Source organism: Podarcis erhardii, assembly GCF_964252035.2.
Source record: "Podarcis erhardii genome assembly, chromosome: 7".
In the NCBI taxonomy this organism is placed as follows: Eukaryota; Metazoa; Chordata; class Lepidosauria; order Squamata; family Lacertidae; genus Podarcis; species Podarcis erhardii.
The window spans coordinates 5,727,393-5,742,238 of NC_138511.1; the positions used below are offsets into that span (position 1 = coordinate 5,727,393).

The 14,846-nt window shown below is 46.2% G+C and overlaps 1 protein-coding gene across 3 annotated transcripts in view; it reads left to right on the top strand.

Annotated features, from left to right (window-relative positions):
- Nucleotides 1–2,958: 2,958 nt before the first annotated feature.
- Nucleotides 2,959–14,846, top strand: part of LOC309345454 (tetraspanin-15-like) — an 89,549-nt gene continuing 77,661 nt past the window's right edge. For 2 of the 3 annotated variants that reach the window (XM_081868534.1, XM_081868533.1), the window contains exon 1: nucleotides 2,959–3,153. In XM_081868534.1, coding sequence (XP_081724660.1) covers nucleotides 3,070–3,153 — 84 coding nt within the window. In that variant the 5' untranslated portion in view covers nucleotides 2,959–3,069. The remainder of the gene's footprint in view (nucleotides 3,154–14,846) is intronic. The other variant, XM_081868532.1, reaches the window with a different exon arrangement.

Genomic DNA, 14,846 nt, shown 5'->3' on the forward strand with positions numbered 1-14,846 from the left:
ATGACCCTTGGAGTCCCTTCCAACTCTGTGATTCTATGATTCTATGTTGAAAAGCCCAGGTTGCAATACTGACTGCTGAAGGTACACACCTGCATTATGAGAAATGTTTGTTTATTACTGCTTTCTGCTTCGTGTTCTTTAACCAGTTCTGATTTGTTAGAGAACCTGACATATACATAAAAAATGGAATCTGAGTTTCTCATGCCTTTGCAGCATACTCAGTACTACCAATGCCTTTTTTCCTGCAGGGGAAAAGTCCAGGGGGCAAATCTTGGTGGAGGGTGCCTTGCTTTGCATGCAGAAGCTGCCAGGTTCAAGCTGTAGAATCTCCAAGTTGGGCTCGGAAGGACCTCTGTCCCAGGACCCTCTAGAGTTACTGCCAGTAGTGCTAGATTTATGGGAAAGCTAAATAATCTATTGTTTAGGCCATCAGAGTATGAAAGGCATCTACGTAAATACACCTCCTCCCTGAAAGCCTTACCATGATTCATTTAAAAAATGAAAAGTAAAAAACAGGGAAAATAGGCTCTAAAACAGACATTATTGCTCTGATAGGAGAAATAAATATCTAATGGCTTCACAATCATTTGTCATATTGCATTTTTAAGTCTCTCCCTCTATCTATCTATCTATCTATCTATCTATCTATCTATTTCCCACAGCTAGATCATTCTTGCCATTCAGTTGCTATTTGCATTGACCTTTCTTGCACATTTTAGGGAGGGCAGTGCTATGGGGCCCCTTAAGGCTGACATAGCTTAGGGCTTTAGCATTTTGCAGATTTAGCCACTCAGCAAATGACACTGAGCTTTAAGGAACATGGTCTGACTTGCTAGAAGGCAGTTTCTTATGTAACTATGCAGCACCTTTAATCTTAAACAAGTCCCACATGTACAGTGAAAAGATCCCAAATCATAGGCACACAAACTAAAGCGTAACTTTTTACTAGCTACTCTTATGTACAGCTGCATAAGGTTTCAAAAAAAGCTATCTGGTGGAGAATATATATATATACAAAAAGATGTTTATACATTGGTCTGTACACAAGGGTCTATACATTTAATTTCCTGTGAGGAACCCCTTAAGCTGCTACCTCTATCCTCAAGAGGATTCCCAGCACTTCATTCACATATCTTACAAAGAAAGCCAAACGCAAAAAAGGGGTTACAGATAGGTAGCCGTGTTGGTCTGCCATAGTCAAAACAAAACAAATTCCTTCCAGTAGCACCTTAAAGACCAACTAAGTCAGTTCTTGGTATGAGCTTTCGTGGTATCTGAAGAAGTGTGCATGCACACGAAAGCTCATACCAAGAACTGACTTAGTTGGTCTTTAAGGTGCTACTGGAAGGAATTTGTTTTGTTTTGGCAAAAAAGGGGAAATGCTTTCAGAATTGGAACTGGTCCTGTCTTGCATCAAAGTTCCTTCAGGGTTCACTGTTCAGTCCAGGAGATTCTTTTAATCTCAATGTAGACATGGGAGCTCGGACAGGTGCCATGTGCTTTCAGTCACTCAAAAAAAGAAGAAGAATGAAGAAAACAAGAAAAAGAGGGGGGGGGAGAGAAAAGAAACTATGAACCCAGGAAATATGTGCTGGTCTTTGAAACAGTTTGAGCAAGGCAAAGAAAAACGTTGCACGGATAGAAGTAAATGAAAGACATCTGATTCAATTTATTGGAAGACTAACCTCATTCCAGAGTGGATGCAAAACGGAGAGACAAAAGTGCAAATAGGAAGATGCGGCTGTTCTAGCACAGACTTTTTGCAACCATCTTCAACTGATACATTGTATTCACCTGCTGCTGGAAGATAATTCTGTGGCCTTCTAGTGGGAATTTTCCCATCAGGAAGGAACATAGCTAATACCATCCCTGACAGCCTCCATGGAAAGGCCCTTTGCTCTATGGAGCCATTCACATTCAGACATTTTTCTCTGGACATCTACACGTGTAGTGCGGAGCGCGTCAGAAGTTTGCGCCTGCCAGCAGAACCTGCATAAAAGTGTAGCTGAAACACTGTTGTGGTGGTGTCAAAATTGAAATGCTAAACGCAGGCAACCCGTAAAAGTTCCAGAGGGCACAAAACACAACTTGATTTTTTTTGGACTGGACGTGAGACTTGAAAGGACTGACATATCCCGAAACCAGGAAGAAGGGACGTTGGATAAAAATTTGAGAATTTCTATTTATTTTTGGAATTAGTTTGATATTAATGAAATTACAGGGAATTTGTTGGAAAGGAAATAATTGGCATTAGTAGAAAGGTTTGAAGAAGTTAGGCATAAATATGGTTTAAATTTTGAAACTTTATGGGAAGGAATTTAAGGACTATTTGCAGAATCAGTGTAAAATCAATGGATGTTAAAATGAAGTAGGAATGAAATGAAGTAATTTCTAACAATAGGGTTAAAAAGGAATATGCAAAAAATGGCTTGATAGATGAAAAATAGAATGATATAATATGTTTAAGATAAAGAACTAAGATAAAACAAAGAGGGAAAAATTTGCTGAACTAATTATTTGAATTGGAATACAAAGGAGGGAGGTGTGAGGAAGTCATGTAAATAAGTAAATGAATTATAAGACAGAGAAAAGGGGATTTGTTTTTAACTTGTTCTTATTTTTCTTTTTTTTTCTGTATTTTGTACTTTTTTCCTTTTTTGGACTATGTAATTTTCTTTTTTTCTCTTTTCTTTTTTCTTGGAAATTTCAATAATTTTTTTTTAAAAAAACAACAACAACACACAACTTGATTTTTGTGTGTGCTTCATGGGGAGAGAAGCTTCCGGTCCTTCTCCCTCTGCGCCTATTTGGGCGGGTAGCGCCGACACAGCGCCTTAAGGGCCAAGGGCGCAAGGGAGCCCAGGGACCCGCCGCGCCGGGCCCTTTAATTGCTTTCACTTTTGCGGGGCGGAAGTGGGCGGGGCGCGCGGCGGCCGAGGCGAAAGAGAAAGTGGAGCGGCCGGGGCGGGAGGGGGCGAGGGGGCGGCGGCGGCGACCCAGGTCCCTTTCCCGGCTGGATGGAGGCGCGCCGCTGGCCGGCCTCCCGCGGAAAGGCGCGCCGGCGGAGCCATGGGCGGCGAGGGCTGGCGAGACTCGCTGCTCTACTACTACTGCCTCAAGTTCGCGCTCTCGGCGTACGCCACCCTCTTCTCGGTAGGTGACTCGGCGCCGGGCTCCGGGCGGCTCTCGCCCTCCTCCTCCTCCTCCGCCGCCGCCTCGTGGCTCCCCAGGGCGGGGACCAAACCCAGCCCTTTGTCTCGGGCAGGCCGCTCCTCCATTGCAGCCTGCAGCGCGCGCGGGGGGGGGGGGGGCTTTGCTGTATATGCGCCCCCCCCCGCGCCGCCGCCGCCTCTCAGCCCCCGGGGGTTGGGTTTCTGGTCTCTGCATCTTCCAGCATCGCCTTTGTGGGCCTCTGGCGCCGCTGCCGCCCCCCCTCGGCCCCCTCTGCATGGGGGCAGAAGAAAAGAAGCGGCCTTCGACCGCTGGCAGCCAGTGCGTTCCCACGGCTGGCTTGGAAGCCGCGCTGATTTTCTCTGTTCTTTAGAATTATATACTGTTGGATTGTTTTGCAGACAAGAATAAAACGATGACATTATTGGTAGAAACAGTTAACAGCCATTGGAAACATTTATAAAAGATCCAAATCAGCAATAAACTGAAGCAGAAATATGTCCACGTTCTGTGTTGTTGGCGAAATCCTCTCCTGCCATGAAGCTCCCTTTGGGCCAGTCACTCCCTGCCTACCTCGCCTACTTCACAGCAGCGGCGTAGTGTGGGTTGTCAGCACCCGGGACAAGGCAAGTAATTTGCGCCCCCTAACCCAGGGCAAGGCAAGTAATTTGTGCCCCTAACCCCTAACCTGCCGCCGCTGCCAGCTTCTTCTTGCTGCTGCCTGGGCTGGGGTATTTACGGTAAGGTAGCCACGGTGGCGGCGGCGGGTCTGTGTCAGGTGATCTGAGGCGAGTTGCCGCTGGCGCTGCTGCCCAAACGACGCCGCTTGCCCGGAGGAGGAGGAGGGCAGAGAGGCGAGGAAAATGCAACATGGCCCAACAGCTGCAGCAGCAGTGGCGGCGGCGGGGCTGTGAGGAGGGGCTGCCTGGCGCGCCCTCCGCGGCCAGCGCTGAGAGCCGCTGCCTGCCGGACGCCTTCAGCCCGGACGCGCGCACAGCTCGTCGGTTCCGCGAGACATGGGGCTCTGCTACAGCCTGCGCCCGAGGCTCTTCGGCAACTCCGGAGGCGGTGAGCGCCCCCCCCAGATGTTGCGCCCGGTGCGGCCAGCCCCCCTGCACCCCCACGCTACGCCACTGCTTCACAGGGTTGTTGTGAGGATAAAATGGGGAGGAGGAGAATTAAGTATCACCAGTTTGAGCTCTTTATGAGAAAGATATAAACAGGAATCTTTTGGGCGGCTGCATTTACACGGCATTAGCCACAATCCAGAAGGATCCTGTTGCTTTTTGGAAAATACTGCTGCCTGGTGTGGTTTCTCCTCAACCCCCTCCACCAAAAAACCCCCCGGGTGCAATCTAACTAGAAAACTCTATGTGGAATAAGCAGTACAGTGGTACCTCAGGTTAAGTACTTAATTCGTTCCGGAGGTCCGTTCTTAACCTGAAACTGTTCTTAACCTGAAGCACCACTTTAGCTAATGGGGCCTCCAGCTGCCGCTGCGCTGCCAGAACACGATTTCTGTTCTCATCCTGAAGCAAAGTTCTTAACCCGAAGTAATATTTCTGGGTTAGCGGAGTCTGTAACCTGAAGTGTATGTAACCCGAGGTACCACTGTAATCTGAACATACCCTAACAGCCGTCCTGCTTATGCAGATGATAGTTTATTGAATAGGATTGGGGGGGTGGGCATGTTGCAAGGGCAGGGGAACCAAAAAGCTCATGAGCACCCAGTGAATACTTGCCCACCCCTTCTCTGATGTGAACAGTGCCATGCAGATGTGGCTTGAAGCACAGCAGGAGGAAAGAACCTCCCTGCATTTCAAGATGCTGATGTGAACACCACTGGGTGTGTTTAGCACAGCACTGCCCACACTCGCTGGAAGTGGCGCTACTTCTATTCCATCCCTCCCTGTGAAGTGTAAGCACCTTCTGCATGCTCTACCTCTGCATTCTGACCCACCCTTTATTCTACACATATACAGTCATACCTCAGGATGAATACGCTTCAAGTTAAGCATTTTCGGGTTGTGCTCCGCGGTGACCCGGAAGTAACGGAGTGCGTTACTTCCGGGTTTCTCTGCTTGTGCATGCACAGACGCTCAAAGTGATGTCATGCGCGGAAGCGGCGAAATGCCACACACGCAGACTCACAGTCGTGTGTTACGTTCGCTTCAGGATGCAAACGGGGCTCCGGAATGGATCCCATTCACATCCAGAGGTACCACTGTACTGGTGTGTGCATATATTCCTGCAACTCAGGATAACCCTGCACGTCCACAAAAAAATGTATTTTGTAATAAATGAGTTACTCTTTGGTCTGCTGGCCACAGTTTCACCCCCTCCACTAACACATTTCCCCAGCTCATTATAAGGAAAGCTGCTCATTTTTATTTTTATTTATTTAATGTATTTTCTATTTCGCCTTTCATCGCCATGTGATATCAGAGAGGGTACCATAATAAAATGCACCAATGTAATCTCCAGTAAAAATGCAGTTGGGTCATGACTCAGATCTCCAGGTAAACAAAAAACCCCAGTCAAGGCTGGCAGGAAAAAGCTTAGACTGATTCTTAGGCAGTTGAGCCTCTGACTGAACATGTGTGCACTTGTAGGAGAACAGCCCCACCTTGCCTAGGGAACTGTAATTAAAACAATGGTGTAACTACCAGCTCCTCTTCAGACAATACATAAACAACTTGTGGAATTTGCCGCCTTAAGCTGTGTTGATGGCCACTGGCTTAGAGAGCTTGAAAAAGTTTTAAAATTCATGGGGCTTTTTGCTAAAAGGAACTGTGTACAGGGGCAGTATCCTGAGTACCAGTTGTTGGGGAAGAACGACAGACTGGCTGAGAAAATCATGCCTAACTTTGTGTATGTTCAGACCATACTGCAACATTTGAGGTTTGCTTCACGTAATGCAAATCAGAGTGGAGTCCCTAAGGTGGTTGGATAGTGTCTTGTACACCTCCTTCTGGCAACTGGAGCTATCAAAGGAAGGGAATTTTCTTTGCCAAAGATTTTGGTAAAGAAAGTCCAGGATCTAATTTGCACTCGAATTTTACCAAGGTTTGCCCCCGGTCAGAGGTGGAACTAGCTGCTCCGGCGCCCAGAGTGACATGCACTCTGGGGGCAGGACTAGCTGCCCGTGGAGCGGGGCAAGCGTCCCAGGGATGCAGGGGGTGCGTCTTGGGGGTGCGCCAACCGCTGCGAGCCTCCTGGGGGTGCGCCAACAGCGGCAAGTGTTGGGGCGGGGGGGCGATGTCCCCCCACCTCAGGGATGGCACCTGGGGTGGACCACACCCACCTTTCTCTGCCTCTGCCTCTGCCCCTGGTGTCAGTTTCAATGCCAGGGCAAAGGATAAATGGCCTCTGATCAGGTGTGGAGTGCATTTTTCTCCTCACTGAACATAAGAACGTAATCAAGCCAAGAGCCCATCTAGTTCAGCACCCTGTTCTCGTGGTGGCTAACCAGGTACCTGTGGGAAACCCACAAGCAGGACCCAAGCACTGTCCCCTCTTGTGGTTTTGGAAGCATTACTTCCTCCATCTGTGGGAACAGAGCATAGTCATCCCGGCTTCAGCCACGGATAGCCCTTAAAGCCATTTAAGTTGGTGGCCATCCGGGGGAGTGAGCTCTATAGCTGAACTCTGTGCTGCGTGATATAACTTGGTTATATCTGCCCTGAAATTCCCAACATTCAGCTTCATTGGATGTCCCCAATTTCTAGTGTTGCAAGAGTGGGAGCAGAACTTTGCTCTCTCCACTTTCTCCATGCCATGCATAATTTTAAAAACTTATTTCATGTCACCTCTTACTCAGCTTTTCTCTAAAATGTCCCAAATGCTTAAATCTTTCATCATAGAGGACTCTTTCCATCCTTTTCCTCCTTTTGGTTGCCCTTTGCTGATGGCCCTACGGATGAGGGCTGCACATCAGGGATTACAGATGGAGAAGGGTCATGGCTCTTCATAGGTTTGAGCCCCTTTCCTCCTCCTCCTCCTCCTTTGGTGATCCCTCATAGCCTAGTAAGTTGTCTTCCATAAACACGGTTTTAACAATGAGTCTGTAAGTGACTGTGGAGGCCAATTCTGGATCCACATGTCCTTCCACAGTGGGGACATCACCTCTTCCTTTGTCTGATGGGTCTGGTAGGGCTGAAGAGGCAGGGAGGTGAATCTGTCAAGAGGTGCTGAGCAAGCTTGTTTCCTTCAGAAGCTGTTGAGGCTTATCACCTCCTTGGCTTCTGGACTGGAAGGTGGACCTGCCCTCCCTGCTTTTTTCCTGCTAGTTTAACTGCCCCACCTTTGCAAGGTTGGTGTAATTCAGGCAGCCTGGTGCCCCCCAGATGCTTTGGATTATGATTCCCATTAACTCCAGCCACTATGGGTACAAATTGAGGAAGCGAGCATTTTGGAAGGCGGATAGGCTAGTCTTTCTCCCTGACCTGCTTGTCTCATGCAGATGAGCATAAGAGCACTAGAAGAGCCCACTCAGGCCAGTGCTCTGTTCCCACAGTCAACCAGATGCCCATGGGATGCCCACAAACAGAATGTACCCAAACACGCATTTGTTCCCCTGCAAACTGAAGTGGTTCAGTCCAGAGGCGGCTTCATGCCTGCCAGCTGATCACAAACTTCAGTTATAAATCAGTCCACTGCTGGTTGAGACTGTAAAAACTTTGGAGGTGAGCTGGTAGTGGTATGTAGAGTAACTGGTGTCATGCCCTCCTTGTCAAGAAGGCCGCCTCTGAACATTTCTCTGAAAATTGCAAGTCTCTTGTTTCTTGCAAGAGTGAGGTATTCTTCGGAAGCTCGCTGTTCAGTAAAACCAGCTGTATGCCGTTATTCATGTCACTGCTTGATATGGATGGGTGACAAAGAAGCTTTTGTTAATAGTACAAAGCTTAATAGTATGACAGGCTTGTCTGCATGAACTTCATGAAAGGATGCGGGTAAGGAGTGGAACAGAAGCCTTTGAGTAAATGCTGTACTTCTTTGTGATCGCTCCTAATAATTCTACTTGTACCTTGAGCTGTAGTTGAATGTTGAAATCTGCTCCATGAGGAATTTTCTCAAGAGAAAATTCTAGTCAGGTCCCATTCAATCTTATTGAATCCTTTAGTAGAAGTAAATGAGAATGATGTTGTACCATGGATACATGGGCCTGTTTCACTGCCTGATTGGTTACCTGCAGAAGCTATCTGTACTTCGGAACGTGTCAAGGTGCCTTTTCTCTCTCAGCTGGCTTTGTAACATTCACATTCTGTGACTTCGTGAATAATGGCATGAATCTGCTTTATTGGACAAAGTGATTCTGAGGATTCAATGTGGTGAGAAACTGCAACAGAGAAGTATTTAGAACCTAGGTGGCTAACTACTGCTGCTGCTGTTTAGTCGTTTAGCTGTGTCTGACTCTTCATGACCCCCCTGGACCAGAGCACGCCAGGCACTCCTGTCTTCCACTGCCTCCCGCAGTTTGGTCAAACTCATGCTGGTAGCTTCGAGAACACTGTCCCACCATCTCGTCCTCTGTTGTCCCCTTCTCCTTGTGCCCTCCATCTTTCCCAACATCAGGGTCTTTTCCAGGGAGTCTTCTCTTCTCATGAGGTAGCCAAAGTATTGGAGCCTCAGCTTCAGGATCTGTCCTTCCAGTGAGAACTCAGGGCTGGTTTCCCTAAGAATGGAGAGGTTTGATCTTCTTGCCGTCCATGGGACTCTCAAGAGTCTCCTCCAGCACCATAATTCAAAGGCATCAATTCTTCGGCGATCGGCCTTCTTTATGGTCCAGCTCTCACTTCCATACATCACTACTGGGAAAACCATAGCTTTAACTATATGGACCTTTGTCGGCAAGGTGATGTCTCTGCTTTTTAAGATGCTGTCTAGGTTTGTCATTGCTTTTCTCCCAAGAAGCAGGCGTCTTTTAATTTCGTGACTGCTGTCACCATCTGCAGTGATCGTGGAGCCCAAGAAAGTAAAATCTCTCACTGCCTCCATTTCTTCCCCTTCTGTTTGCCAGGAGGTGATGGGCCCAGTGGCCATGATCTTCGTTTTTTTGATGTTGAGCTTCAGACCATATTTTGCGCTCTCCTCTTTCACCCTCATTAAAAGATTCTTTAATTCCTCCTCACTTTCTGCCATCAAGGTTGTGTCATCTGCATATCTGAGGTTGTTGATATTTCTTCCAGCAATCTTAATTCTGGCTAGGGATTCATCCAGCCCAGCCTTTCGCATGATGAGTTCTGCATATAAGTTAAATAAGCAGGGAGACAATATACAACCTTGTCGTACTCCTTTCCCAATTTTGAACCAATCAGTTGTTCCATACTGCTGCTGACCAGTGTTCAAAAAGCAACAATCTAAAAGTGGGCATCACCAAAGCGTCTTTGTCCACCCTGTGTCCACTGTCTCTAGCATCCACACATGTAGGCACAAACCCCACACGTGTATGCACACATGCTCACCACATAATGGCAGAATGCTGTATTAGCTCTCACAGAAAACAGAGATGCCAATTGAACAAACATCTGTTTTACTGCAGATTATCAAACACTGGCATGGAATAGCGTTAAGGGAAGAAAGTTCCACATAAGCCTCTGATCATGTAAACATGCTCTCTGTTCTGCAGGTGGTTTGCACAGTGGTTTTGAGCAGTTCAGCATGGTCAGTGGGGCACTGTTGCACAGAGAACTTCATTTGCATTCTGTTACCTTGGAATTTCATTTTCCTGGTGATTGTTGTGTGTGTGTGTGTGTGTGTGTGTGTGTGTGTGTGCAGTTGACAGGACAGTGAAAAGGATCTTTTCGGAGGATGCAATGGGTTTTTTGCTTCCCTCTTCTGTTTGAATATAATAAACACAACCAGCAGAAAGTGAAATTCTACGCTATATAAATTTAATCAATTAGTAAGCACCTATGGTGTGAATATTGGGCAAAATATAATTTAGCATTCTGAAACTTTAAATCCATAATGCCTATAAGTGGACCAGCGATCCCAATGGACATTAACATTGTTTACATCTCATAGAATCACCCTAATTATCATAGGTACTTTCAGTAATGGCTTTTTTCCCTAAAAGCTCTATGTACTTAAGATGCTTATCCATCCAGCAAACCTGTAGGTCAGCTTCATCATCACCCTCTGTAGAGTTGAGGCTGAGATGGTTTGCAGTGCTTGAGGCCACCAGTGAATGGACTTGTGTGTAAGTCCATTTGTTTCCTATAACTCCCATTGGAATTTCCCAACAGCTCAGAAGAAGAAGAGGAGTTTGGATTTGATAATCCCCCCTTTCACTCCCTTTAAGGAGTCTCAAAGCAGCTAACATTCTCCTTTCCCTTCCTCCCCCACAACAAACACTCTGTGAGGTGAGTGGGGCTGAGAGACTTCAGAGAAGTGTGACCGGCCTGAGGTCACCCAGCAGCTGCATGTGGAGGAGCGGAGACACGAACCCGGTTCCCCAGATTGCGAGACTACCGCTCTTAACCACTACACCACACTGGCTCTCCACACTGGCTACACCACGCTGGCTCAGGAGCTTTCCTAGCTGTGGCACCAGCTCTGTTTTTACCCCTGTTTCACTTTTGTCATTCAAACCACCAGTCAAGAAATAGCCAAGTGTGTGTTAGCCAAAACTTCACGGCCATGGTTGTGCAATGGGCAAACCAAGGTGGGCAAGATCTGCTCAGCAGCTTCTGTGGGTGGTGCAGGATTCTGGTTACAACAAGTGGTTTGTCAGGGTCCAGGTTACATTGTGGAGGTAACCAGGAGCCACAGCGAGGGATCGGGAACATCAAGCAGAGTCAAAAGTTGGTCAAGTGCACCATATTTAACAAACAAGTCTCTGTAGCTGCAATATTACCTAAAACCCACACAGCTTGTTCATGGAGGTGCACCTGTGAAGAAGCCAGCAGTCAATGTTCCGCTATCTACTACAGCTGATGTCTGTTCAGAGGTGCCAGAGGCAACGCTGGCTAGTACCCAAGCAGATTCATATTGATTCTCTATCCCAGCAAACCCAGTGTGAAAAATGCTTTAAAGCTGTCTGCCTTGCTGGGTGTGTGTGTGTGTCCCACTAAGCACGCTAGCCCTGTAAGGCTGGGGATGCTCATGCAGGGGCAGTTCCAAAGGGGCAGTTTGTGTATATGTATATGTGTTTCTGCATATATGGCATATATGGTTCTTGGACAGAACCGTTGCCTAAGATGTGACTGTGCTGTACGATTGCTAACTGGTGTGGCAATGTGGAAGGCTGAACTTAAGACTGGAAGAATGAGAAATTGAAAATGACATGTTTGCTCATCCCTAGGAAGGGGTAAGGTTTTATTCAGGGTGGATAAAAATCAATGATTTTTTAGGGGGGGGGGAATGAAAAAAAATTGGATTTTTTTATTTAAATCAGATTTTTTAAAATTTAATTTGGATTTTTAAAATAAAATGCTTTTGGAGGGAAAATCTTTCTAAAGATAGTTTTCTATTAAAGGTACATTATACCCCAAAGGCTATTCATCAGGAAATAAGGATTTCTTTTACGTTTTTCATGTGTGCTAAAACTCAGTCTAAGGTTTGTTTGTTTTTTAAAAAAAAACCGTTTAACCACATCAGTTAACAAATATGGATACATATGCTATAATGTTTTTGTTTTTGTTAAATAAATTGTTTATATTGTTATTAAGGAAATAATTATTTTTCTCCTGCCAACAAAGTACAGCAGAAAAGTTGTCCAAATACAAACAGTTAACTTATTAAACCTGACAATAATTTCATAATTATCTGTCTATGTATTTCTAACAGTATAGCCAAATCAGTAATTTTTGATATAACTGTAGAAACTGCTCTGAAAATTCATTATTCCAAAAATGAAACCTTGATCTGGTTGTAAATATTAAGATTATACCAACAAGAATGAGTCTTTCTGTAAAAAAAGAAAGACAAAGATTTAAATCAAGTTTTACTGACTAGTGATTTAAATTGTGATTTAAATCGATTTGATTTAAATCAAATCCACCCTGGTTTTATTATTATTATTAAGGAGGAGAGGAATGACCCCATGCAGGTGCTGTGGGAAGGAATTTGCTTGCTTTCTCCTCTTCACAGATGACTGTTGCTGATTATAATATAAAGTAAAGGTAAAGGTAAAGGTAAAGGTACCCCTGCCCGTACGGGCCAGTCGTGTCCGACTCTGGGGTTGCGCGTCCATCTCACTTAAGAGGCCAGGGGCCAGCGCTGTCCGCAGACACTTCCGGGTCACGTGGCCAGCGTGACGAAGCTGCTCTGGCGAGCCAGCACCAGCGCCGCACACGGAAATGCCGTTTACCTTCCCGCTATAAAGTGGTACCTATTTATCTACTTGCACTTAGAGGTGCTTTCGAACTGCTAGGTTGGCAGGAGCTGGGATCGAAAGACGGGAGCTCACCCCACCACAGGGATTTGAATCGCCGACCATACGATCGGCAAGTCCTAGGCACTGAGGTTTTACCCACAGCGCCACCCGCATCCCAAAAAGACACCCTAACTGCCAACATGCACCGACGAGGATGGGATTATAATATAATGCTGCTTAATTCTTGCGTTAGGGTTAGGAAAACTTTGGGCAGGCCTGTAGCATTCAAGAAGAGGAATTTCCTGTGAGGCAGTGGGTCCACTTGTGCTTGCTGGCAACTTTCAGCTGCAGCATTTCCAATGAGTGGAGGTGCCTGGAGAGCAAATCCTCCTGCCCTGGGTCTTAATTGCTGCTGCTTGAAAGCAAGGAAGGTGGCTAAAGAGCTTGTGAGTGGTTGTCGGGAAAGGCTTTTAAAAAACCATTTGAGATTGCCAGAGTTAAATACTGAGGGTGAGGGAGAATGCATGTGTGCACATGTGTATTCAGAAAGAAATATAGGCAAGCCATCAAACTGGGAAGCTGAGAACGTGGAAAGTTCACTTCACTACCCCCAGCCCTGGTCTCATCTGTACAGAGCTCTGCAAGGTTGGTTTGCATTTCCTTCAGGAATGCAGCAAAGTATCTGTTGTGGCTGCATATGTGTTGTGTTGTGGCCTAGAGACTGAACTGTGAACCAGGAAGTTGCTTGGAATGGAAGGTAACTGGAGCAAAAGGCATTTGAACATAATTCTACTCTTAACAGCTGTATCAGCTACATATGAGCTACTGCATTATGTTAGCTCTGTTGATATTAATGGTCGGAAGCCATCAAGCTGTTGTTTCCCCACTGGCCTATGAGGCAGGCAGAAATTCAGCAGATACAGCTCTTTTTTCTGACCTTGAGGCAGAAAAGCTTCACCTGCTGAATCAGCTGCCTGCCATGCAGCTAGCTAAGAGCAAGGACCCCGACAGCAAAAAAATCCATCTTATCTTCTCTTTACTCCTCTTCTCCATCCCTGGCACACAATGCTTGGTTATCATGCATTTAAAATTGTATGTACAGTTTAATTTTACTTGAGTGATTTTCAATAGCAACTGTGAAGTTTGGGTTAGTCAACTTTTTAGTGGCTTTAGCAGTGTTTTTTAAAAGATGTTCATATGATTCTGAATTCTGGGCTTTTGGATAAGCCTTACAGTTGTGTTTTATTTTTATTTATAAAATTATTTATGTGCCACCGTTGGGTGGGCATAGGCCTCCAAAGATGGCTGTCAATATCATAGAAACACAACAGATGCAATCAAAACTTGAGAACGGCAAGCTGCAACATGAACAGCTCTGGTTGCTAAACAGGATGGCTTTCCAGAACCAGGTAAATGTTGATTGGTTAATTCCACAGACGTTGCCATTTTGCGACAAGGGAAATTGAAACCTGCTGCAGGCCTGCATCTTGTCATGAATGTGATATATCTCCTGCCTTGAAAGGCTGCTGCAACTTCTGTTCGCAATACATAAAAGAAGATCTCTGTGCAACTGCTGTGCAATTATGGAGGGTTTACTGGCAAACTTTTATGAGGAGTAGTATAATGGAGTGTGTGCCGGGAGAAGCAACATCTTCCAAATCGTTCTTCTGACAGCCGAGCACTAATTAAATTCACATCGTAGAAAAGTTCCGCTGTAGAAAATCTAAGGCAGGGAGGAGGCTTGTGGGAAACGAAGCAAGCCAGCCCCAGCTATGAGCTTCAGAGTCATTTTCTTCTCATTGTGTTTTCATTTGGCCCTCCCTCCAAGGTGCTTCAGAGTGGATGGGTTGGAGCTCCCAGTCAGTCTTGCCTTCACAGTCTTGCCTGTGCAGGAAACATGGCTGAGGAGCCCTGTCTGTCCCAAGGCCACATAGTGAGCTTCGTGGCTGAGGTGATCCTTGGACCCCCTGGCCCTCGTTGAATACCCCCGCCTAGATATCCACAATCAGAAGTGGAGGCTGCCTTGCCCCAAGGTCACCAGAGCCCCATGCCATTTTGTCTGGACTGAGCCATTAAGTCTTTCCATTTGCTTTTCCTCGTCCAACCCAAAGCAGCCACCAGATTGAACGCTTAGTGGAGATTGAAATTGAAACTGAAATACTTTATTGTCACTTGTACAACTTGTATACAGTGAGATTACACGAGCTCCCCCCCACTCAGCTCTCTTAGTCTTAATTCCCCTCGTTTACTGACACACCAAACCCGAAAGTCAGTTGCCCTGTTGTTCTCTTTTCATTCAGCAGCCTAACAGCCCACAGAGAGAAGCTGTTCTTTACCCTGTTGGTGCGACTAATCA